Genomic DNA, 27,075 nt, shown 5'->3' with positions numbered 1-27,075 from the left:
AAGCCAAAATCCTATAGTTATATGAACTTCAAAATAGCCGCCACCGGCCAGTACCGTTGCTAGTTTAACCCATTGAGAGCAAGTAAATTTTCTTTTAGCATTTGAACTTGAAACAATACGTCGGTGAAGTTTACAACTACACTTTTTTTATTTTACACTTTAAAATAAATGCTGTTCATATCACGGCTAGCGAAGACATGACAAATCACAAATACAAAACATTAAATGTAAAAACACCAATTATTTATTGAACAGTAGGAAACATTACAATATAACAGTACAATATAACAGTAGATTATAACATTGCATCCCCAACACAAAACATAATACTACGGTACTATCAAGTATCAACTCAAAACTATCGAACGCCTCGAAACCTCAAATCTAATCCACCTCTTCAATTTTTGGTCCGGCACCACCACCAGCACCACCATTAGCCGTCCCCTCACCCATCGGCACATCACCGCTTGCACCGGCACCTTGATACATTTTAGAAATAATGGGGTTACAAACACCTTCCAATTCCTTCAACTTATCTTCCAACTCATCCACTTCTGCTAACTGATTCTTCTCCAACCATTCCAATCCTTCGTCCACCGCCTTCTCGATACTCCGCTTCTCATCAGCCCCTAACTTCGAAGCGAACTTCTCGTCCCTCACCGTATTCCGCATATTATACGCATAATTCTCGAGCGCGTTTCTCTCCTCCACCTTTTTCTTCACCTCTTCATCCTCCGCTTTGTATTTCTCCGCTTCTTGTACCAATCGCTCGATCTCTTCCTTACTCAATCTCCCCTTATCGTTTGTGATCGTAATCTTGTTCTTAACCCCTGCAGTCTTATCCTCCGCCGAAACATTCAAAATCCCATTCGCATCGATATCGAAAGTCACATTAATCTGAGGAACACCTCTCGGGGCAGGTGGGATCCCCGTAAGCTCAAATTTTCCAAGCAAATTGTTATCTTTAGTTCTCGCTCGTTCTCCTTCGTACACTTGAATCAACACCCCGGGTTGATTATCAGAGTACGTCGAAAAAATCTGCTCTTTTTTAGTCGGAATCGTTGTATTCCTCGGGATTAAAACCGTCATGACACCGCCAGCTGTCTCTAAACCGAGACTTAGTGGTGTCACATCAAGGAGGAGAAGGTCTTGAACCTTCTGATCTCCTTCACCCGTTAAAATCGCGGCCTGCACGGCCGCACCATACGCCACCGCTTCATCGGGATTTATGCTTTTACAAAGCTCCTTCCCGTTAAAGAAATCAATCAAAAGCTGTTGAACTTTCGGTATCCGGGTCGACCCGCCAACGAGCACAACTTCATGAACCGAACCCTTATCGATTTTCGCATCTTTCAAGCACTTCTCAACCGGATCCATACACTTCCTAAACAAATCCAAACACAACTCTTCAAACCTCGCACGAGTTATCGTCGCGTAAAAGTCAATTCCTTCAAACAAGGAATCGACTTCTATCGTCGTTTGTGAAGACGAGGATAACGTCCGTTTCGCACGCTCACACGCCGTCCTCAACCGCCTCAACGCCCTGGCGTTCCCACTAATATCCTTCTTATTTTTCCGTTTAAACTCCGTCACGAAATGATTAACCAACCGATTATCGAAATCCTCACCGCCTAAATGCGTATCACCCGCAGTCGACTTCACTTCAAATATCCCTTCTTCAATCGTCAACAACGACACATCAAACGTCCCACCACCCAAATCGAATATCAAAACATTTTGTTCGCCTTTTCGGGACGACTTTTTATCCAACCCGTACGCGATCGCAGCCGCAGTCGGCTCATTAATAATCCTCATTACATTCAACCCCGAAATTGCACCAGCGTCTTTCGTAGCTTGCCGTTGCGAATCGTTAAAATAAGCAGGAACCGTAACAACCGCGTTCTTAATCGTTTGTCCCAAAAACGCTTCCGCTATTTCCTTCATTTTAACCAACACCATAGATGAAATCTCTTCTGGTGCAAAGGTTTTCTCTTCGCCTTTATAATTAACGACTATCATGGGTTTGTCTCCGGCACCGGCGATGACTTTAAACGGCCATAACTTCATGTCGTTTTGAACTGAAGGATCGGTGTAGCGCCTTCCGATCAAACGTTTAGCGTCGAAAACAGTGTTTCGTGGGTTCATAGCGACTTGGTTTTTAGCTGCGTCGCCGATTAAACGTTCGGTGTCAGTGAACGCGACATAAGAAGGTGTTGTACGGTTGCCTTGGTCGTTTGGGACGATTTCAACTCGATCGTTTTGCCATACCCCGACACAACTGTAAGTTGTACCCAGGTCTATTCCGATTGCTTTGTCTTGTTTAGTAGCCATAATCGCCTGTGAATTTTTGTTGTTTGCTTGCTTTTAATATTTGTTGTTGTTTACTTGTTGTTCTTCGATTTTCAGATGGTTTTAACATCGGGATTTTGGGTTTTATAGGGGAGATCGAAAAAAAAAGGGACAGTTCTAGAGAAACAGGGGAAGGTACGAGGTTGTTCTTGAAGGAGCGGGAAAGATGGTTGAGTAACGGAATTGGGGTTTGTAAGATTGTAGATGAGTTGGGTGCTTTGTGGGGTAGTTTGGATATGACACAAGGAGTGTCTCAGAAATTCTACAACATGCTAGAAGAAATTTTTGCACTTAAATGAAATTAAAATTTTGTATTAAACTAGCCCTCATTTCGCGCCGGGACTCCGTTTTAAATGCGAGCTAAAAAAACGGTCTTGATCTATTTTGTAAAAAAAAAAAATCAAATTCGACATCTAACCTTGAAGGGTTGCTCCTTTTGTGAAAGTCGCTTCTTTTAGCGTTCTTTTTTTTTTAAAGTTAGTTGCTCTATTTTGTAAAAAATAATGTTTTTCGACATCTTTTGGTAGCATTGAAGGGTTGTTCCTTTTATGAAAGTTGTCTCTTTTATCGTTGAGAAGGGGGAAAAAAGGCAGTTGATTTGTTTGTAAAAAAAAAAATTTTCGACATATTTTAGTAAGATTGAAGGGTTTGTTCTTTTGCGAAAGTTGATTCTTTTGTTGTTGGAGGCGGGGAAAAAGAGTGAAATGACAAAGATAGCCCTAAGTACTGTAGGTGAATAGTGGTGGAGGGGGAGGGGAAAAAGAGTGAAATGACAAAGATAGCCCTAAGTACTGTTGGTGAATAGTGGTGCGAGGTTTTGTATTTTAGTATAGTAAGTAATAATAATTAATTAATTAATAATAATTAATAATAATTAATTAATTAATAATTAATAATTAATAATAATAATTAATAATTAATTAATTAATAATTAATAATTAATTAATTAATAATAATTAATTAATTAATAATTAATTAATTATTAATAATAATTAATTAATTAATTATTAATTAATTAATTCTTGTAATCATGTGACATGTGTGACATGTTTTTCTTTATTCCATCTCTGTCACATATTGAATTATTGATTATTGATTGTTTATTATTCTTTTTGGAATTGTGACAAATAATTAATAATTATTTTAATAAATACATAAATAAATAAAATAAAGTAATTCTTTTATGCTATTAATTAGGGATGACAATGGATCAGATGATGTTATATTCACATCCATATTCATTTTAACTTTTTTTCATCCATATCTGTATTCATATCCATTTAATTATAGTTCATCCGTTCATATCCATATCCGATGCCTAAAGCGGGTTAATGAATATCCGTTGGATATCAAATGAAATGTTAAGGACGATTTTATCAATTTAATATAGATTATAACAAATGTAAATATTTAATCTTTATGTTTTTGATTTGTTACACATGTTTTGACTCTAATTTATCTCCGATTGTGAATTTAGTTGAGCAAATTACGTTATAATATAAGTAAATATACGTTTAAACTAATCTAAATATGTAACTTTCAATATTGTTAATAATAATTTAATAATTGTGACTATCACAATTTTTATTTTCGTTAATTATCTAAATATGGTAATTATCGTGTTGAATTAATAAGTATTAAAGCAAAATTACATTTAAGTGGCGAATTTGAAATCTCGCAATATGTAATATAATAAAAAGAAGTTTTGATCAATATTAGTATTACGTTTATGTTTTATATTTATTTTTTTATTTTTTATGTTTACGCGAAATGAAAAGTTTAACCACAAATCTAAATACTGATACGCGAAACCCAAAACTGAAACACGAAATTAAAAATTGAAACACAAAGTGTGTAACTAAAAACTAAAACACAAATCTAAAAGCTAAAATCCCAAACTGAAAACTAAAACATGAAATGCGAAACTGAAAACTGAAATATGCATTTTAAAGATGAAACCCGAAATCGAATGCTAAAATGTGAAACTCAAAATTGAAACGCGAAAATAAATATCGAAAACTGAAATTTGAAATGCAAAACACGAAATTTAAACATAGGATTTGTAATGACCCGGAAATTTCCGATCAAATTTAAACTTAATCTTTATATGGTTTCGACACGATAAGCAAAGTTTGTAATGTTGAATCTCAAAAATTTTGAAGTATTTTCCTTTATGCAATTACCCTTTGACTATTCCCGACGATTCACGTACAATCAATTGTAAATAGATGTGTGTGTATAAATGTATATATATATATAAATAATAATTAGAAATATAATTTGAAGTATTATATGTTGTTGTTATTAAAATTAATAAAATAAAAATAGGATATTATAATAATTATTATCTACAATATATCTATATATATAAATAAAGTATTTTAAAAAATAAATATAAAATGATTGTAATACTCGTTTGATGTTTCGATTGATATTAAGCAAGTTAAATTCGAACTTATATGCTTCTAAAATAAATGGTGATCCGAAACTGAGTTCTATGAATTATAGACTTATTAAAAATGTATTTAGGAACTATTTGGTAAGTTTTAAAACTTTTTATATTTTACCTGGGATCGAGCGCGGACAGTTGATTTAAACTTTATTTAATAATTTTAAAACAATTAATGACCATTTTTATAAAATAATGAGTAGAATAAATATTTATAATTAATCTAAATTTTTGGATTTTTATGTGTACTTTTATCTATTATCAACGAAGCACGAATTTCAGTCTGTGAATGAAATAGTAGACGACGGCTAACTTAATCACACGTTTTAATTTTATATTATATTATAATCATTATTATATTATTAATATTATTATAAATGTGAATTGATTAGATATGATTACTGTGTTTGATTGATTATATATACATTTATATATATACGTACACTTGATATTTCTCCAATCACCAACCCACTACCTTCTTTCATTTTATTTTCTATTTGATCTGATTTTATCGAACAACACACATACCAAAGTGGTCCCATAAATTGCAATTAATAATCTCTTCTCTCTTCTCTATTCTTTACACTCATGAACTTCCTTTCCATCTAAATCTTTCAATAATTTGTTTGATGCAAGGTTACCGTTTTTGACTTTTAATTAAAATCTAAGATTCTATATCTATATATGATACTTATACATATATGATAGAATCACCACCCATCTTGAAACCTTCTGCAACCATCACCATTCTTCACCCTTCACCTTTGTGAACAACCTCCAACATCATCATCTATCTCTATATATGTATCTCATAACTTTGTCCGGAAACCACTCATCAAACCACCATTAAACCACCTTGATTACCACTTTCACAACCGGCACAATCACCATCCTTATCACCATTACTAACTACTACTATTATCATCACCATTGTTACCACTACTTATGTTTTTCTGTTGCAAACCGAAGCCAATACCACACATAATAATTCGGTTCAATCACAAACCTTTATGAAACCCACATCGCCATCATCTTATATTTTCTGTTGCAACCACAAAACCCCCATCATCAAAACATTACCCAAGGACTTCAACTTACTGTTCGGTTACCATCATCTAAACTACCATCCACCATTCCATCCACCACCACGGTTATCACCTTCCTCTCTTCTCTCTCTCTCTTGTTGAACCGCCACCCTTTCTATCATCCATGACCACTATGAACAACCATAGTCACACTTCAAAACAACCACGAATACATGTTAAATGTTACTGCAGCTACGTCTGTTTCTCTCATTAAATAACCACGAAACCCACTTCCGTTTCTACTGCAAAAGATCTAAATCCAAACAAAACAGCTCGATCAGCTTTCCTTGATGTACAGGTTTACTGTTTCTTATTTCTTTTCACTGAAAACATTCACATCAAACGCCAATCGTTACTGCCATATACTCCTGTCTGTTTCTGTTCGAGACACTAAAACTTGCAACTATGTACACGTCTTCTATTAGAAGATTAACAACACCAATTTGTTACCATAAACAACCACCAAGTCTTTCTCTATCTATCTCTCTCCTCCACTCTCTCACTTCAGTTTTCTATTTCTACTTCCCGTTTGAAGATAGTAGCTTCTACAGCCGCTTATGTCACTGTTTTTGCTGTCATAACAACAGCCTGTGCTGCTACTTCGATTTCTGTCATGACCTCCTGATATTAATTCCTCCTATTGTTACTAATCGAAAACAACTTGTTCTATTTTATTAGCCTACTATTACTTTCTCTTACAAATAAAAAGGGTATACCACTTAATTGTTTGGTGGTTTGGCAACTTGAAATTAAAATATGTCGGCACTTAAATTACATGTGGAACAAATTAGGAACTATTAGTCGACATAATGGGGGACAAGGAATTGATGTTTAGTTATTTTTTTTAGGATAATGGGAGATGACTGTAATGATGATTAGGTATGAGGATGAACCGAATGACAAAGAATTTAAATTAGTAGGCAGCTGTATTCGGTGTCTCCTTTATTTTTATTTTTACCTAGATAGACTCTTGCAAGATTTAAAACAACTACCAACGAGCTTCTAGCTCAGTGGTACCCGATGCCTTTGATCCCTGGGCCCACAGTGGGGGAAGCTTTGACACAAGGAAGGCGCAAGTTCGATTCTCAGTCTGGGCGCTCCGCATGGAATTATTTCTCCTCCGGGGGGAATTTGTGAAGTGTTTTCGGGGGTCTAGCTAGCTGGGGTAAAAATTGCTCTTGCCGCCACTGTGGGTACTGGGAGGAGGTACTTTTCCGGCACAGGTCTCTTTCGGGGTGGGATTGGTGGGTGCTACGGCACACAGGGTTAGCGTGTCCCTGCCATATATACACGTTTTGACACAAGATTTAAAACAACTTGGGCCTTTAATTGATAGTTGGGTTATTAAACGTTGGGCCAAAGGAAGTTGGGTCGTGATCATTGTTATGATGTTGATGAGATGTGATGGTAACGGAGATGTTATGATCATAATAAAAAGAATGATGAGATGATGAGTTGATATTATTAATTGTGTTATTTGGTCGAGATCAAATACTTTTCCTATTGGGCTTGTGAAACTGTATGGGCCAAAAGAATGATTGGGTCGATTTTGTTAAGAAAAAGGAGATGGAAACAGTTAATTACGGGATATATATGTATATGTATATATATATATATATATATATATATATATATATATATATATATATATATATATATATATATATATATATATATATATATATATATATAAGGTTAGGGTATAACAGAAAAATAGGGACGGAGCATTGATTAGAGCTGTTATCGGGTTAGCGGGACGTCGCGGGTTCAAACCCGGACTTGGGCATTTTTTTAAGGGCTACTTATTTGAGGTAGTTTACTTATTACTCATTATTATTATTATTATGATCCTTAATATTATTGTTATGATTATTATTATTAATTAAAATTATCATCTTATTAAGATTAACATTATTAGTAAAATTATTATTTTTATCATTATTATCATAATTAGTATTATTATTACTCATTATTAGTATTAGGTATTATGGACAATATTATTGTTTTTATTATAAAAATAAAATAACTTATTATTATTATTAAAGATTATCATTAACATTTTTATTATTAGTATTATCATTATTATTATTGTTAAATCATTATTATCAAAACTATCATTTTAACAAATAAATATATATAACATATTTTTATATATATATATATACAAAATAAACATATCTATAGTATATAATTTAAGATATAATATATAAATCTGTTCGATTACGATTATATGTGTTAATATATATATACAAATGATATAGGTTCGTGAATCCGAGGCTAACCCTGCATTGTTCAGTTCAGTCGTATGAATATTTTTACTACAAAATATCGTATTGTGAGTTTCATTTGCTCCCTTTTTAAATGCTTTTGCAATATATATTTTTGGGACTGAGAATACATGCGCTATTTTTATAACTGTTTTACGAAATAGACACAAGTAATTTAAACTACATTATATGGTTGAATGGATCGAAGCCGAATATGCCCCTTTTAACTTGGTAGCCTAAGAATTAGGGAACATCACTAATTTTGAGAATTAGTGCACACCTAATTGACGCGAATCCTAAAGATAGATCTATCGGGCCCAACAAGCCCCATTCTGGAATTTAGAATGCTTTAGTACTTCGAGTTTATCATGTCCGATGGGTGTCCCGGAATGATGGGGATATTCTATATGCATCTTGTTAAGGTCGGTTACCAGGTGTTCACCATATGAATGATATTTTTATCTCTATGCAGTTTGCGAAATGCCTGATATGAGAATGATATTTATGGAAAAATGAAATCTTGTGGTCTATTAAAATAATGGAAATGATTGTTTATGATAAACTAATGAACTCACCAACCTTTTGGTTGACACTTGAAAGCATGTTTATTCTCAGGTACGAAAGAAATCTTTCGCTGTGCATTTGCTCATTTTAGAGATATTACTTGGAGTCATTCATGACATATAACAAAAGACGTTGCATTCTAGTCGTTGAGTTCATCAAAATTATTATTAAGTCAATTATAGTTGAATATATTATGAAATGGTATGCATGCCGTCAACTTTCAGTGTAATGAAAGTTTGTCTTTTAAAAACGAATGCAATGTTTGTAAAATGTATCATATAGAGGTCAAGTACCTCGCGATGTAACCAATTGTAATGTATTCGTCCAGATGGATTAGGACTGGTCGTTAGAGTTGGTATCAGAGCGGTGGTCTTAGCGAACCAGGTCTTGGATTAGTGTGTCTAACTGATAGTTGTTTAGATGCATTAGTGAGTCTGGACTTCGACCGTGTCTGCATGTCAAAATTTTTGCTTATCATTTGGTGTCGAAAATTACCTGCTTATCATTCTTAGGGAATCACTTGCTTATCATTCTTAATCTAGACATATCTTACTGCCTGGATTGCATGAATATTGTATAGACAAAATTCATATCTTAGCGTATCTATTACGGTAGACTTTGTCTGATATCTTCCGTAAATTTCTCCGTAATTTAAGGGAACCTGGTACTATATATATCTATGCATATTATGTATTGAGAATACCATCCAACTATCAATTGCTGTCACTAAACTCTTCATACCAAACATCTTTTCTGAGATCGCGTAAGATGGCCTCTACGAATCGACCAAGTTCCTCTGACTCCGAAGACAGCGTGACGGGAGCACACCAACCAATCAACTACCGTGATTACTGGAGAAAATGGGGGTGGGTTCGCAACATACTAACCCTATGGAGAAGGGAAGAAGGTACTCCATATCATGAACCGAATCTACCACCTAACCTTGGAGTACTTGAACCGCTCATCGGCGAACCCGTTCGCAACACCGTTTATACCCTTTTTGCAAGAATTTTTCGTCTTGAGGCTACCATTAACAGAAATAGAGGAGATATCCGAACTCTACCTCACATTGATAACCAACCGGGGTTAGTAGAAGAAGTTAGAGAACTCCGAGCTCGAGTATTAACTTTAGAGAGCACGGTACACAATTTGCAAGCACCAGCAGTATCACCAACACCAGTAACATCACCAGCCTCAGCACCAACGGCACCAGTACCACCAACAACCTAAGTTTCAACAATCCATGCCTCAACATCGTTCTACGAATCGTTCTACGAATCGTTCTACATCAATTACCTTCGTTCGACATGGTGATTATGTAATCTTTAATGTTTTAGAGATTATATATTCTCGTTCTAACGGTAAATCAAATGAGTTTAATATCATATTGACTCAATAAATCCATGATTACATCTGAAGAAAATACATATGTATATATGTTTTCATAAAGATTGTAATTAAAAATTCTTTTATACAAGCTGTTAATGGTGGAAAAAAAATTTAACGGGTAGGTAATACCCGGGGAATATTTAGATTTTACATTAATAAGATACACTGTACATTCTTCCAATCCGATTCAACGGTCATTTACTATGCTACTTACACCCACAGATATACGTATCCGTTCACCGCAGAATAACCATTTCCATTCGATTTCATATTTGGATTTTGACTTATCAGAATCCAACAAGTGGCATAATGAAGAAAACATTGGACAAAATAAAATTTGTTAGAAACAAACAAATTAACTATGAGAAATTTTGTTAAGAATCCACGCTAACAAAATCCTAGCTAACTGTTCCTAGCTAACTGGTTACATTTTATTTATCGCAATTTATTTATCGCCATTTATATTCTCGCAATTTTATTTATCGTCATTTAATTTCTGCTATTTATTTTACGCACTTTAAATATCGGGAAACGTATACAAGGTTTTGACATATCATATCGACTCATCTATATATATTATTTGGAATAACCATAGACACTCTATATGCAGTAATGACTGAGTTAGCTATACAGGGTTGGGGTTGATTCTACAATAATATATATACTTTGAGTTGTGATCGAGTCTGAGACATGTACACGGGTCACGATACGTATTAATTAATTCGAATATTATATATTATACTATATATGAATTATTAGATTGTTAACTGTGGACTATTGACTGTGGACTAATAACATTGGACAATTAAAATGAATTAAAATATTGATTATAACATATGAAACTAAACATTTCTTCAAGTTTGCGACTTGATTTCATCTTAAACCTCATTTGTATCTTGACAATTTCAATCTGCGTTCAAACCTTTCGTGATTCTTGAAAACACCTCAAATCGAGAGGATGAACCAACCGCACTTCATCTACGGAAGGAAAGATTACCTGAAAACACTCGGAACCCGAGAAAATATTTAACATGTATTTGTGCTAGCTCATTTGGCGTTGTTACTACCGAAAATAACTTTGCAATCCCTTTCCAAAGTAGCCAATTTTGTCACAGCTTCAGTAAATCAATTTCAACTTTTCATTCGAATAAACTCTATTATAACCTTGATATATAAGTTTGCCTTTCGTCATCGTTACCGGGGAATCGTTTATGTCCCACCATATTAGCAGTAAACTTACCAGCAACTTCATTAATCATTGGCTAAAATCTCTCCGACAAATCACTATATTTATCTATTGAAGTCTTATCATGAACTCATCGGCATTTTGAGGCATCAATCGATAATCTCGAATTTCTCAGCGATTCTACGACAACAATTATATATATATATATATATATATATATATATATATATATATATATATATATATATATATATATATATATATATATATATATATATATATATATATATATATATATAACTTCTATCTCCTGGATTTACGAACTTCAATTCTGAATTTCTGAAAAGCACCCAGTCTACGATTCAGTACCTGGCGAAATCTCTAGCGAATATTGTAGCGACCCGACAAAATCGTCATTGACGGCGCCGTCTACTTAGGTCCTGTTACGTGGTCATAAGTCTTTAAAACAACGTTTGACCAAAAGATATGTCGCATTCATTTCAAATGTAAAGATTTGTTCAAAGTTTACAAGAATAGTTCCACCACAAGTTTACGTTACAAAGTTATAAGTACAAATGAAACTTATGCGACACAATTTAAAAGTAGCCAAAAGACGCTCCATGTATGCATATATACTCGACATCCGATGCAAGTATCAAAATAATGAGCGGAAGCATGTATCATGTATCGTTCAAGGACCTGAGAAAAACATAGAAATCTGTCAACGAAAACGTTGGTGAAATCATAGGTTTGAGTAAGTAAGTACAAGTGAACCACAAGATTTGCAACAATGAGATAATAGTAATACATTCCAAAATTTTGTTTCACGAGCACCCAATTATCAATGCTTAACATTCCTTCCATAGAACCCCATCACAATAGTGTTAGAACATACACTGTTTCTCGAAAATACATTTCATTCGTAAACGGTAGCGAACCGTTTGAATGAGGGTTTGTCAAACCCATATGGCCATATAACATAAGTTCTCGCTTACACCCGGCAAGTGTAACTAATGATAATCGAATTGAGGATTTTTGTTCTAAACTCGTATGTAGAATGTTTGTTTTCCTGTACTTGTGTTCACTTAGTAAAAAGAACGTTTATGTTTTCTCATCCCAAATGTAAGTTCAAAAAGAGTAAAAGTGGGACTATGATCTCACCTTGAGTGCACGTATGTAAAAGTACTTCAACAAGTAAACGTGTGCAAGAACGAATGCTAGTCTTGACCTAAACAAGTAGGTTTATATCAATATCGGTAAACACGATAGGTTAAAGTGTTCAATTAGTCCTATGGCTCGTTACGACTCGAATATATAGCATGTGAATCACATTGTCAAGTTTCACGCAAGAATCAAGTATAAAATAAGATTAGAATGATTGCATAAGTGTTTTGTTATGTTTGACTAAAAGTCAAACTTGGTCAAAGTCAACGAAAAAGTCAACGGGGTCGGGTCGGGTCCCGAACTATTTTCCTGAGCTTAGAAATCATATATGAGTATGTTGGCCAAGTTTCATGTTGATCGGGGGTGCGTAGCATACTTAGAATTAAGCGAAAATTGACATTTTTGGGCAGTCTGCCTCAGATGCGCCGCATCCAAGGCAGATGCACCGCATCTAAGGCAGATGCGCCGCATCTGTGTCTGGTGCAGCAATTCTGGGGCAGTTTAACACTTAGACGATTTCAACTTCAAACGATCATAACTTTTGACTCGTTAACATTCAAAACACGTATCTTATATCGTTGGAAAGGTAATTTAAAGAGGAATACAACTAAACACATTTCATAAATCAATTACATCATTAACAACAATGAAAATCTCAATAAATGATCGTTAAATATTCAAAATCGAAATATTCAAAATCGAAGTTTCAAGTTCATAAAACGCATTTCTTGACTCGGGAATCCAATTTACACATACGATATGCCGTTTTGAAGGTAATGAAACATACAATACAACTAATCACTAACTAATAACATTTCATGGCATTCAAAGCATCAAAAGTTCATTTTAGAGTTCATCAAATCCTAATCAAAATCATGAATTCAACCATTTTGTAAATGAAGCTTTTCTAAATCAACCTACACATCAAAATGAAGCTAATGATGCTAGTAACACATTTAATACATGAACTTTAACATTTAAACAACATTTAATCAACCAAAAGCAAGGATTAAGCACACCCATTTCAAATGTTCAAACTAGTTACTCAAAACAACAAATCGAGCAAACAAAACATGTATTCATGTTATACTTGAGCCATAGACACTAACTAACAACTTTATAAGTTAAAAACATCAAGAACACAAAATCTAGTGATTTTAGAAAGTTACCCAAATGTAATGAAATCGGTATGGAATCGATCAATCTATACTTATAAGATTAATATTTACATAAATTAAACCTTACCAACATGATAAGCAATCCAAATTATTGAAACTTATGTTTTCGAAAAGAGTTTTACACAACGTTTGACCGTCTAGTTTGACCGATGATATCACGAACTATATAATATATGATAATTATACGTTTGTGTATATATATGTATATATACATATTTAACATGATTTATGGATGTTTTAATATCTCATTTTGTATTAATAACAATAAGTTATAAGTATATTTTGAAACTACTAACTTAAGTTTTCAAAACGATAACCATACGTAACGTTATTTGACATAAATACTTATGACCTATAATGTTTATACATATATCGTATATATAATGTATTTAATCACTTTTTAAGGACTTAAATACATAAAACCATATAAGTATATTCACAAAAGATAGCTATATTTGAATTCTCATTCCGTTTTCACAAGATTTCTATACGTATATCTAGAGTATATGTACTCGTATCATACCTAGCTTCTATACGTATTTACTATTGGTAAATACACATCAAATCACCACCAACCAGCCCTTGTTCATGCCTTATGTATAAGGTAATTACTTTTGTATGATTGCTTGACTAAATACATAAAATTACAAACTAAAATCTTGTCTTGGTTCCCCCCCCCCCCCATTCACGTTTTTAAAGGGCCATGGGGGATCATCATTTTGATTCATTTTTACTTCAATTCTCTAGCTAAAAACACACACACTTATGAGCCTTAAACCCCTTAACCATCTCAGCTCACAACCATGAAGATCTAGTTCTAAAAACATCACTTAATCATCATAAGAAAACCCTTACAAAAACACTTCAAGAATCCTTCCAAGAACACAAGTTTACTTCCAATCTTTCTTCCAATTCCATCACTCTTTTGGTTCTAGGTTTTTACTCCTCTTTTACAGCAATCTTGTCCAAGTAACTTGAGTTAGTAACTTTGTTCATAACCTTATTCGATTCATATATATATAGCTATCTTATTTTATGGTATAAAATTTTAACAACAAGAACATAGTTTGAATGTTTTCAAACTTGTTCGCAAACTAAATAGATCCTTCTAACTTAACTTTTAAAATACTTCAAGACATGTAATATATCATAAATATATGCTAATTTAACAAGGTATAACTTGGTTTTTCAAAGAACACCTTAAAAACTGTTTTTACGACGTCGGAGTGCAACCGGGGGCGGTTTTGGGTTGGATAATTAAAAACTATTTTGAACCTTGAATTGGAGGTTTATTTTCTGGAAAAATGATATTTACTATGAATATGATAACACATAAAAATTTCATGATTTAACTCAAAGTATAAGTATTTTTAGAAAAATAATCATTTAATGTTGTTTACATAAGGGAAAATGATTAACTTCATAAGTTTCACCAAAGTTTGACCTATGACCTGTGATTTCGAATACAAACTAAGGTATTTACAGTTCATAGTCTTAAAGAAGAACTCGATCCAAGGAAGTGGCAAGTTGAACCAACGAAAACGGAGTTGTAACGAAGAAACTATGACCAAAACAAGATCGGATATCCAAAACTAGTTTAGCCACGAAAATAATTGGAGAAAAATTAAATGAATCACATCTTTCTAAAATAACATGATATTTTATATATATGTACTCATAATTTAATTTTATATATTTCAGGACCACCCGTAAACAATACGAGAAGATTAATCATAAGATCCCATGATTGTACGCAACACGTCATTTGACAACACCGGTACTTTATGTACGCAACACGTCATTTGACAACACCGGTACCGTGGGTCAAGATTAATCCCGACCAATACAAATACGATGGGGTTTTATTTATTTCGATGGGGGTTTTATTTATTAAACACCTAAATATGAACCATTAAAATTGAATTACTAACATCGGACTGCTAACTACGGACTAAGAAATTATTAAAACTATTAAAAGTATAATAAGTATATATATGTGACGATTGTTTAAAATGGAAATATATTGATAAACTATATATGGATAGGTTCGTGATATCAACCGGAGACCAAGTCAAAATATATATATCTTCAAGGCAAAAGTGAGTATATAGTCCCACTTTTAAACTCTAAGTATTTCGGGATGAGAATACATGTATTTTATGTTTTACGTTATGGACACAAGTAACTGAAAAATATATTCTACGTTGAGTTGTACCACTGGCATACTTCCCTGTAGCTTGGTAACTACTATTTACAGCGGTATTGAAAACGCGAATCCTGTTGATAGATCTATCGGGCCTGACAACCCCAACCGGACTGGACGACCAGTATTCAACGGTTGCACAGTACTTCGTTTCGTGACTACACTTGGTACGGTGTAGTAAGATTTCATAATAAAGGGAATATGCGACGTGATTAAATGTTAAGTATGGTTACCAAGTGCTCAACCACTTAGAATATTTTTATTAAAATGTTTACATATGAAATCTTGTGGTCTATATTTATATCGCTGCCGGCATTAAACCTATATCTCACCAACTTTATGTTGACGTTTTAAACATGTCTATTCTCAGGTGATAACTAAAAGCTTCCGCTGCAACATGTTGAATTTAAGCAAGATCTTGAGTATGCATATTTGTGTCAAAAATAAAACTGCATATCCGAGGAATTGTAATGTAAAATATGCTAGAAATCGTATTGTTATCATCACATGTAAAGTTTGTAAGTCTAAGATTATCGCTAAACGATAATCATCTTTATATTGTCTAAAGCTTGTATTAACATAAGAGTTATGGTTTGTAATGTAAAATAAATGCAGTTGTTCTTTTAAAAATGTCGCATATAGATGTCAATACCTCGCAATGAAATCATACGTTATCTAACTCGTTCTTATGGTTAAGGACGGGTTATGACATGTGGTATCAGAGCGGTGGTCTTAGCGAACCAGGTTTGCATTAGTGTGTCTAACTGATAAGTCGTTAGGATACATTAGTAAGTCTGGACTTTGACCGGATCTGATTTAACAACCATTGCTTATCATTGTTGGTTAAAATTTATATGTAAATATTATGTAGTACTAATGGGTTAGTTGTTGTGTGATAGATGTCGGGCTCAAAACTTATTATCACATTCAGCGACTCCGAACCAGAATCTTCAGATGGTGTTTCAGTCATTAACCTATCCGATGACGAAAATAATATCTTTGGGGAAGACTCATAAATTCCGGATGAACCAACAATAAAGAACCCGGAAAGTGAACCCGAGGAGGAAAGTGAACCCGAGGAAGAAATACAAGAAATTACGAAAGACAAGTTCGAACTAGGAAAGAAACGAAAGGCTAATGAATTAGAAAATTCAAATCCTGAGTTTAGTAAGGATGATGTGGCACCAACTCCACTAGACACTACCACCCCTATTCCCGCTATTCCTATTCGTTCTATCCCGGCATCTAGTTCTTCAGCCCCACAGCCAAAATATAGGCAGACAGCTAGGATAAGCGTTAGGCCATTCCTTGAACCTAAACGTCCTAGAAAATAGACCAAACGATGCGCTGCCGTATTAAACCATGGGATCATATAATGTTTTGTATAATATTATTAGTGTGGTTTGCTTAATGTTCGATGTAAGATAAGCATATGTAAAATAGTGAAGTATGAAATGCAATAATTTTCCATGGTTAAGTATTATTTAGATTGTAGTAATTGGTTCTGTACTAAGCTATTAAGTATGAACATTAACGGGTAGGTACTACCCTAGATATAATTATAAAATGCTAATAAGAAGAAAAGGCTTTTATAATAATACCTGGTTCATATTGTTAACAAGCTATAATGTACTATAAATACACACTACATCTATAATATTCCATGTGAATAATTATTTTCTTTCATTAGGAAATGGCGCGATTGAATCGAATGACGGAACAAGAAGTCGAGGAATTCATCAACCAGTGAGTGAACGACAGAATGTTATGGGTCGAAGCTGCAAGAGCTGCTGCAGTTAACCCAAATCCTCGTGTAGGATGTACCTACAAGACTTTTCAAGCTTGCAAGCCCTCATCATTCAGTGGAACGGAAGGACCGATCGGTTTAACCCGGTGGATAGAAAAGATGGAGACTGTGTTTAAAATCAGTGGTTGTGTTGAAAAGGACATGACCAAGTATGCATCGTGCACTTTACAAGATAGTGCACTCACGTGGTGGAAAAATTATGTGAAGGCTGTAGGAGGAGATGTAGCTTATGATACCCCATGGGAAGCATTCAAAATAATGTTAATCAACGAGTATTGTCCAAGGAACGAGGTTAGGAAGTTGGAAGATGAATTACGAAGCCTGAAGGTTTTTGGTACTGAAATCACCAACTACAATTAGCGATTCATGGAATTAGTTTTGCTATGTCCTGAATTGGTTCCAACCGAAGAACGGAAGATTGAAATGTACAAAGATGGTTTGCCCAAAAAGGTCAAGGCAAATGTTACAGCATCGAAACCTAAGACAATTCATGAAGCTATAACCATGGCAAACGAGCTAATGGATCAGGTCATCATGGATAAGAAAGTATCCAATACTGATGTGAAGGTATCAGGTAACAAAAGAAAGTGGAATGGAAATTATGATCGAGGTAACCAACAACAATCTTTTAAGAAACAAGAAATCACGCAAGGTGCAGGTAGTGGTTTAAGCTTTGGTTACAAAGGACAAAATCCTTTATGTAACCGATGCCACAAACATCACTCTGGCTATTGTAATGTGGTATGCAACAAATGTAATCGAAAGGGTCATCTTGCTGAAGATTGTAGGGCTCTCGTTACAAATACAAATGGTACCAAGACTCCTGCCACCAATGCAAATAGAACTGCTTTGGCTACCATTACTTGTTATGGGTGTGGAAAACAAGGTCACTATAAGAGCCAGTGTCCGAATCCAGAGAAGAATAATGGATCTGCACGTGGAAGAGCATTTGTTATTAATGCTAGAGAGGCGTGTGAAGACCCGGAGCTTGTTACGGGTACGTTTACCATTAATAACTTATCCGCATCTATTATATTTGATACTGGTGCCGATAGAAGTTACGTGAGTAGAGGCTTTTACGCTAAATTGAATTGTTCATCATTACATCTAGATGCTAAGTACATGATTGAGTTAGCTAATGGTAAACTAATTAAAGCCGATAAAATTTGCCGTGATTGTAAAATAAATTTAGCCTGAGAAACATTTAAAATTGACTTAATACCCGTAGAATTAGGAAGTTTTGATGTAATAGTCGGCATGGACTGGATGTCCAAAGTAGGAGCTGAAGTTGTGTGTGCCAAGAAGGCAATTCGCATTCCTTGTAAGGATAAAATGCCGGTGATGATTTATGGAGAGAAGGGTAACTCAAAGCTAAAACTCATTAGCTGTTTGAAAGCTAAGAAGTGTTTAGAAAAGGGATGTTATGCTATTCTAGCACATGTTAATAAAGTCGAAAAGAAAGAAAAAGATAAGTGCATCAACGACGTGCCTGTGGCAAGAGATTTTCCTGAAGTTTTTCCGGAAGAGTTGCCGGGATTACCTCCATTTAGATCTGTAGAATTTCAAATAGATTTAGTACCAGGAGCTGCACCAGTTGCCCGTGCTCCATATAGACTTGCACCGTCCGAGTTAAAAGAACTTCAGAGTCAGTTAAAAGAATTACTGGATCGTGGATTCATACGACCAAGTACTTCACCGTGGGGAGCTCCGATTCTATTTGTTAAAAAGAAAGATGGATCTTTTAGGATGTGTATAGATTATCGTGAATTAAATAAGTTAACTATCAAGAATCGGTATCCACTACCGAGAATTGACGACTTATTTGATCAACTCCAAGGATCATGTGTGTACTCGAAAATTGACCTAAGATCGGGCTATCATCAATTACGCGTCAAAGAAGAAGATATACCGAAAACTGCTTTTCGGACACGTTATGGTCATTACGAATTTTTGGTCATGCCGTTTGGGTTGACAAATTCGCCAGCTGTATTCATGGACCTCATGAATCGAGTTTGTAGTCCATATTTAGATAAGTTTGTTATCGTTTTCATTGATGATATTCTTATCTATTCCAAGAGTGAGCAAGAGCATGAGCAGCATTTAAGGTTGATATTAGAGTTGTTGAGAAAAGAACAGCTATATGCTAAATTTTCTAAATGTGCTTTCTGGTTGAAAGAAGTGCAATTTCTTGGCCACGTTGTTAGTAGCAAAGGAATTCAGGTTGATCCAGCAAAAATTGAAGCCATTGAAAAATGGGAGACTCCTAAGACACCAACGCAGATACGCCAATTTTTGGGTTTAGCCGGTTATTATAGAAGGTTTATTCAAGATTTTTCCCGAATAGCTAAGCCGTTGACAGCGTTAACGCAAAAAGGGAAGAAATATGAATGGACATCTGAGCAGGAGAGTGCATTTCAATTACTAAAGAAGAAGTTAACTACGGCGCCTATTTTATCGTTACCAGAAGGGAACGATGATTTTGAAATATATTGTGACGCTTCGCGACAAGGTTTTGGTTGTGTTCTTATGCAACGGAAGAAAGTTATTGCATACGCATCCCGACAATTGAAGATTCACGAGCGGAATTATACGACGCATGATTTAGAACTGGGAGCAGTCGTGTTTGCATTGAAGATATGGAGACACTACTTGTATGGGGTTAAATGCACTGTGTTCACTGATCATAAAAGTCTTCAACATATTTTTGATCAGAAACAGCTGAACATGAGGCAACGTAGGTGGGTCGAGCTGATAAACGACTATGATTGTGAAATTCGTTATCATCCCGGGAAGGCGAACGTGGTGGCCCATGCTCTAAGCAGAAAGGAACGAGAACCAATTCGAGTACGAGCAATGAACATAAAAATTCGCATGAATCTCAACTCACAAATCAAAGAAGTTCAACGAGAAGCACTTACTAAAGAAAACATAAGAAATGAAATAATGAAGAAGTATGAGAAGCAACTCGTTATACGGGAAGACGGAATTCGATATTTTGCAAGCCGTATTCGGGTACCGAAGTTGGGTGGATTAAGGAAGTTGATATTGAATGAGGCACATAAGACAAGATACTCGATACATCCTGGAGTTGGAAAGATGTACCAAGATCTTAAGACACATTATTGGTGGCCTAATTTAAAGACAGACGTTGCAACATATGTTGGGGAGTGTTTAACTTGTTCCAAAGTCAAAGCAGAACACCAGAAGCTGTCAGGGTTACTTCAACAACCAGAAATCCCAGAATGGAAATGGGATGGTATTACCATGGATTTCATCACGAAGTTACCAAAGACTGCCTGGGGATACGACACCATTTGGGTGATTGTTGATCGTCTCACCAAATCTGCACATTTCTTGCCTATAAAGGAAACGGATAGAATGGAGAAACTATTACGATTGTATATAAAGGAAATTGTTTCAAGGCATGGAATACCTATTTCCATTATATCCGATCGTGATAGTAGGTTTACATCAAAGTTCTGGCAATCGCTACAAGAGGCCCTAGGAACTCGTTTGGATATGAGCACCGCATATCATCCGCAAACCGACGGGCAGAGTGAAAGAACGATTCAAACTCTTGAAGACATGCTCAGGGCATGTGTGATCGATTTTGGAAACGGATGGGATAAATATCTACCATTAGCAGAATTCTCGTATAATAATAGTTATCATGCGAGCATTAAAGCTGCACCATTCGAAGCACTGTATGGAAGGAAGTGTAGATCTCCTATCTGTTGGAATGAAGTAGGAGATCGACAATTAACTGGTCCCGAGATCATACATGAAACTACAGAAAAGATAGTACAAATTAAGGAAAGATTGAAAACAGCCCGTAGTCGCCAAAAGAGCTACGCCGATGTTCGAAGGAAACCATTAGAGTTTCAGATCGGTGACATGGTTATGATAAAGGTGTCACCATGGAAAGGTGTAATACGTTTCGGAAAAAGGGGTAAACTGAACCCAAGGTACGTAGGCCCGTTCAAGATTATCGAACGCATTAGACCGGTAGCTTATCGACTCGAGTTACCACAAAAACTCGCTGGAGTACATAATACATTTCACGTCTCAAACCTTAAGAAGTGTCTTGCAAAGGAAGATCTCACCATTCCTCTTGAAGAAATCCATGTCGACGAGAAACTACAATTCATCGAAGAACCAATCGAAATCATGGATCGTGAAGTTAAACGGCTCAAGCAGAGCAACATACCGATCGTTAAGGTTCGTTGGAATGCTCGAAGAGGTCCTGAGTTTACTTGGGAACGAGAGGATCAGATGAAACAAAAGTATCCACACTTGTTTCTCGATGACGCAAAATAGGTACAATTTTAAAATTTCGGGACGAAATTTATTTAACGGGTAGGTACTGTAATGACCCGGACTTTTTCGATCAATCTATACTCATAAGATTAATATTTACATAAATTAAACCTTACCAACATGATAAGCAATCCAAATTATTGAAACTTATGTTTTCGAAAAGAGTTTTACACAACGTTTGACCGTCTAGTTTGACCGATGATATCACGAACTATATAATATATGATAATTATACGTTTGTGTATATATATGTATATATACATATTTAACATGATTTATGGATGTTTTAATATCTCATTTTGTATTAATAACAATAAGTTATAAGTATATTTTGAAACTACTAACTTAAGTTTTCAAAACGATAACCATACGTAACGTTATTTGACATAAATACTTATGACCTATAATGTTTATACATATATCGTATATATAATGTATTTAATCACTTTTTAAGGACTTAAATACATAAAACCATATAAGTATATTCACAAAAGATAGCTATATTTGAATTCTCATTCCGTTTTCACAAGATTTCTATACGTATATCTAGAGTATATGTACTCGTATCATACCTAGCTTCTATACGTATTTACTATTGGTAAATACACATCAAATCACCACCAACCAGCCCTTGTTCATGCCTTATGTATAAGGTAATTACTTTTGTATGATTGCTTGACTAAATACATAAAATTACAAACTAAAATCTTGTCTTGGTTCCCCCCCCCATTCACGTTTTTAAAGGGCCATGGGGGATCATCATTTTGATTCATTTTTACTTCAATTCTCTAGCTAAAAACACACACACTTATGAGCCTTAAACCCCTTAACCATCTCATCTCACAACCATGAAGATCTAGTTCCAAAAACATCACTTAATCATCATAAGAAAACCCTTACAAAAACACTTCAAGAATCCTTCCAAGAACACAAGTTTACATCCAATCTTTCTTCCAATTCCATCACTCTTTTGGTTCTAGGTTTTTACTCCTCTTTTACAACAATCTTGTCCAAGTAACTTGAGGTAGTAACTTTGTTCATAACCTTATTCGATTCATATATATATAGCTATCTTATTTTATGGTATAAAATTTTAACAACAAGAACATAGTTTGAATGTTTTCAAACTTGTTTGCAAACTAAATAGATCCTTCTAACTTAACTTTTAAAATACTTCAAGACATGTAATATATCATAAATATATGCAAATTTAACAAGGTATAACTTGGTTTTTCAAAGAACACCTTAAAAACTGTTTTTACGACGTCGGAGTGCAACCGGGGGCGGTTTTGGGTTGGATAATTAAAAACTATTTTGAACCTTGAATTGGAGGTTTATTTTCTGGAAAAATGATATTTACTATGAATATGATAACACATAAAAATTTCATGATTTAACTCAAAGTATAAGTATTTTTAGAAAAATAATCATTTAATGTTGTTTACATAAGGGAAAATGATTAACTTCATAAGTTTCACCAAAGTTTGACCTATGACCTGTGATTTAGAATACAAACTAAGGTATTTACAGTTCATAGTCTTAAAGAAGAACTCGATCCAAGGAAGTGGCAAGTTGAATCAATGAAAACGGAGTTGTAACGAAGAAACTATGACCAAAACAAGATCGGATATCCAAAACTAGTTTAGCCACGAAAATAATTGGAGAAAAATTAAATGAATCACATCTTTCTAAAATAACATGATATTTTATATATATGTACTCATAATTTAATTTTATATATTTCAGGACCACCCGTAAACAATACGAGAAGATTAATCATAAGATCCCATGATTGTACGCAACACGTCATTTGACAACACCGGTACTTTATGTACGCAACACGTCATTTGACAACACCGGTACCGTGGGTCAAGATTAATCCCGACCAATACAAATACGATGGGGTTTTATTTATTTCGATGGGGGTTTTATTTATTAAACACCTAAATATGAACCATTAAAATTGAATTACTAACATCGGACTGCTAACTACGGACTAAGAAATTATTAAAACTATTAAAAGTATAATAAGTATATATATGTGACGATTGTTTAAAATGGAAATATATTGATAAACTATATATGGATAGGTTCGTGATATCAACCGGAGACCAAGTCAAAATATATATATCTTCAAGGCAAAAGTGAGTATATAGTCCCACTTTTAAACTCTAAGTATTTCGGGATGAGAATACATGTATTTTATGTTTTACGTTATGGACACAAGTAACTGAAAAATATATTCTACGTTGAGTTGTACCACTGGCATACTTCCCTGTAGCTTGGTAACTACTATTTACAGCGGTATTGTAAACGCGAATCCTGTTGATAGATCTATCGGGCCTGACAACCCCAACCGGACTGGACGACCAGTATTCAACGGTTGCACAGTACTTCGTTTCGTGACTACACTTGGTACGGTGTAGTAAGATTTCATAATAAAGGGAATATGCGACGTGATTAAATGTTAAGTATGGTTACCAAGTGCTCAACCACTTAGAATATTTTTATTAAAATGTTTACATATGAAATCTTGTGGTCTATATTTATATCGCTGCCGGCATTAAACCTATATCTCACCAACTTTATGTTGACGTTTTAAACATGTCTATTCTCAGGTGATAACTAAAAGCTTCCGCTGCAACATGTTGAATTTAAGCAAGATCTTGAGTATGCTTTTTTGTGTCAAAAATAAAACTGCATATCCGAGGAATTGTAATGTAAAATATGCTAGAAATCGTATTGTTATCATCACATGTAAAGTTTGTAAGTCTAAGATTATCGCTAAACGATAATCATCTTTATATTGTCTAAAGCTTGTATTAACATAAGAGTTATGGTTTGTAATGTAAAATAAATGCAGTTGTTCTTTTAAAAATGTCGCATATAGAGGTCAATACCTCACAATGAAATCATACGTTATCTAACTCGTTCTTATGGTTAAGGACGGGTTATGACATGTGGTATCAGAGCGGTGGTCTTAGCGAACCAGGTTTGCATTAGTGTGTCTAACTGATAAGTCGTTAGGATACATTAGTAAGTCTGGACTTTGACCGGATCTGATTTAACAACCATTGCTTATCATTGTTGGTTAAAATTTATATGTAAATATTATGTAGTACTAATGGGTTAGTTGTTGTGTGATAGATGTCGGGCTCAAAACTTATTATCACATTCAGCGACTCCGAACCAGAATCTTCAGATGGTGTTTCAGTCATTAACCTATCCGATGACGAAAATAATATCTTTGGGGAAGACTCACAAATTCCGGATGAACCAACAATAAAGAACCCGGAAAGTGAACCCGAGGAGGAAAGTGAACCCGAGGAAGAAATACAAGAAATTACGAAAGACAAGTTCGAACTAGGAAAGAAACGAAAGGCTAATGAATTAGAAAATTCAAATCCTGAGTTTAGTAAGGATGATGTGGCACCAACTCCACTAGACACTACCACCCCTATTCCCGCTATTCCTATTCGTTCTATCCCGGCATCTAGTTCTTCAGCCCCACAGCCAAAATATAGGCAGACAGCTAGGATAAGCGTTAGGCCATTCCTTGAACCTAAACGTCCTAGAAAATAGACCAAACGATGCGCTGCCGTATTAAACCATGGGATCATATAATGTTTTGTATAATATTATTAGTGTGGTTTGCTTAATGTTCGATGTAAGATAAGCATATGTAAAATAGTGAAGTATGAAATGCAATAATTTTCCATGGTTAAGTATTATTTAGATTGTAGTAATTGGTTCTGTACTAAGCTATTAAGTATGAACATTAACGGGTAGGTACTACCCTAGATATAATTATAAAATGCTAATAAGAAGAAAAGGCTTTTATAATAATACCTGGTTCATATTGTTAACAAGCTATAATGTACTATAAATACACACTACATCTATAATATTCCATGTGAATAATTATTTTCTTTCATTAGGAAATGGCGCGATTGAATCGAATGACGGAACAAGAAGTCGAGGAATTCATCAACCAGCGAGTGAACGACAGAATGTTATGGGTCGAAGCTGCAAGAGCTGCTGCAGTTAACCCAAATCCTCGTGTAGGATGTACCTACAAGACTTTTCAAGCTTGCAAGCCCTCATCATTCAGTAGAACGGAAGGACCGATCGGTTTAACCCGGTGGATAGAAAAGATGGAGACTGTGTTTAAAATCAGTGGTTGTGTTGAAAAGGACATGACCAAGTATGCATCGTGCACTTTACAAGATAGTGCACTCACGTGGTGGAAAAATTATGTGAAGGCTGTAGGAGGAGATGTAGCTTATGATACCCCATGGGAAGAATTCAAAATAATGTTAATCAACGAGTATTGTCCAAGGAACGAGGTTAGGAAGTTGGAAGATGAATTACGAAGCCTGAAGGTTTTTGGTACTGAAATCACCAACTACAATCAGCGATTCATGGAATTAGTTTTGCTATGTCCTGAATTGGTTCCAACCGAAGAACGGAAGATTGAAATGTACAAAGATGGTTTGCCCAAAAAGGTCAACGCAAATGTTACAGCATCGAAACCTAAGACAATTCATGAAGCTATAACCATGGCAAACGAGCTAATGGATCAGGTCATCATGGATAAGAAAGTATCCAATACTGATGTGAAGGTATCAGGTAACAAAAGAAAGTGGAATGGAAATTATGATCGAGGTAACCAACAACAATCTTTTAAGAAACAAGAAATCACGCAAGGTGCAGGTAGTGGTTTAAGCTTTGGTTACAAAGGACAAAATCCTTTATGTAACCGATGCCACAAACATCACTCTGGCTACTGTAATGTGGTATGCAACAAATGTATTCGAAAGGGTCATCTTGCTGAAGATTGTAGGGCTCTCGTTACAAATACAAATGGTACCAAGACTCCTGCCACCAATGCAAATAGAACTGCTTTGGCTACCATTACTTGTTATGGGTGTGGAAAATAAGGTCACTATAAGAGCCAGTGTCCGAATCCAGAGAAGAATAATGGATCTGTACGTGGAAGAGCATTTGTTATTAATGCTAGAGAGGCGTGTGAAGACCCGGAGCTTGTTACGGGTACGTTTACCATTAATAACTTATCCGCATCTATTATATTTGATACTGGTGCCGATAGAAGTTAC

At 34.8% G+C, this 27,075-nt stretch overlaps 1 protein-coding gene across 1 annotated transcript; it reads right to left on the bottom strand.

Annotated features, from left to right (window-relative positions):
* Window positions 1-375: 375 nt before the first annotated feature.
* LOC139904137 (heat shock 70 kDa protein-like) lies at window positions 376-2,492 on the bottom strand. The gene has a single exon (XM_071886074.1). The coding sequence runs from the start codon at window positions 2,329-2,331 to the stop codon at window positions 385-387; it is 1,947 nt and encodes a 648-aa protein (XP_071742175.1). The 5' UTR covers window positions 2,332-2,492; the 3' UTR covers window positions 376-384.
* Between the last annotated feature and the right edge of the window lie 24,583 nt (window positions 2,493-27,075).

The sequence above is a fragment of the Rutidosis leptorrhynchoides genome, chromosome 4 (assembly GCF_046630445.1).
Source record: "Rutidosis leptorrhynchoides isolate AG116_Rl617_1_P2 chromosome 4, CSIRO_AGI_Rlap_v1, whole genome shotgun sequence".
Lineage (NCBI taxonomy): Eukaryota > Viridiplantae > Streptophyta > Magnoliopsida > Asterales > Asteraceae > Rutidosis > Rutidosis leptorrhynchoides.
Note: the sequence above shows the minus strand (reverse complement) of the source record. Positions and strands in the feature narration are given on the sequence as shown.

Bases quoted from the DNA above. Each gene is read 5' to 3' on its own strand.
- LOC139904137 (XM_071886074.1), bottom strand. From the start codon at position 2,331: ATGGCTACTAAACAAGACAAAGCAATCGGAATAGACCTGGGTACAACT.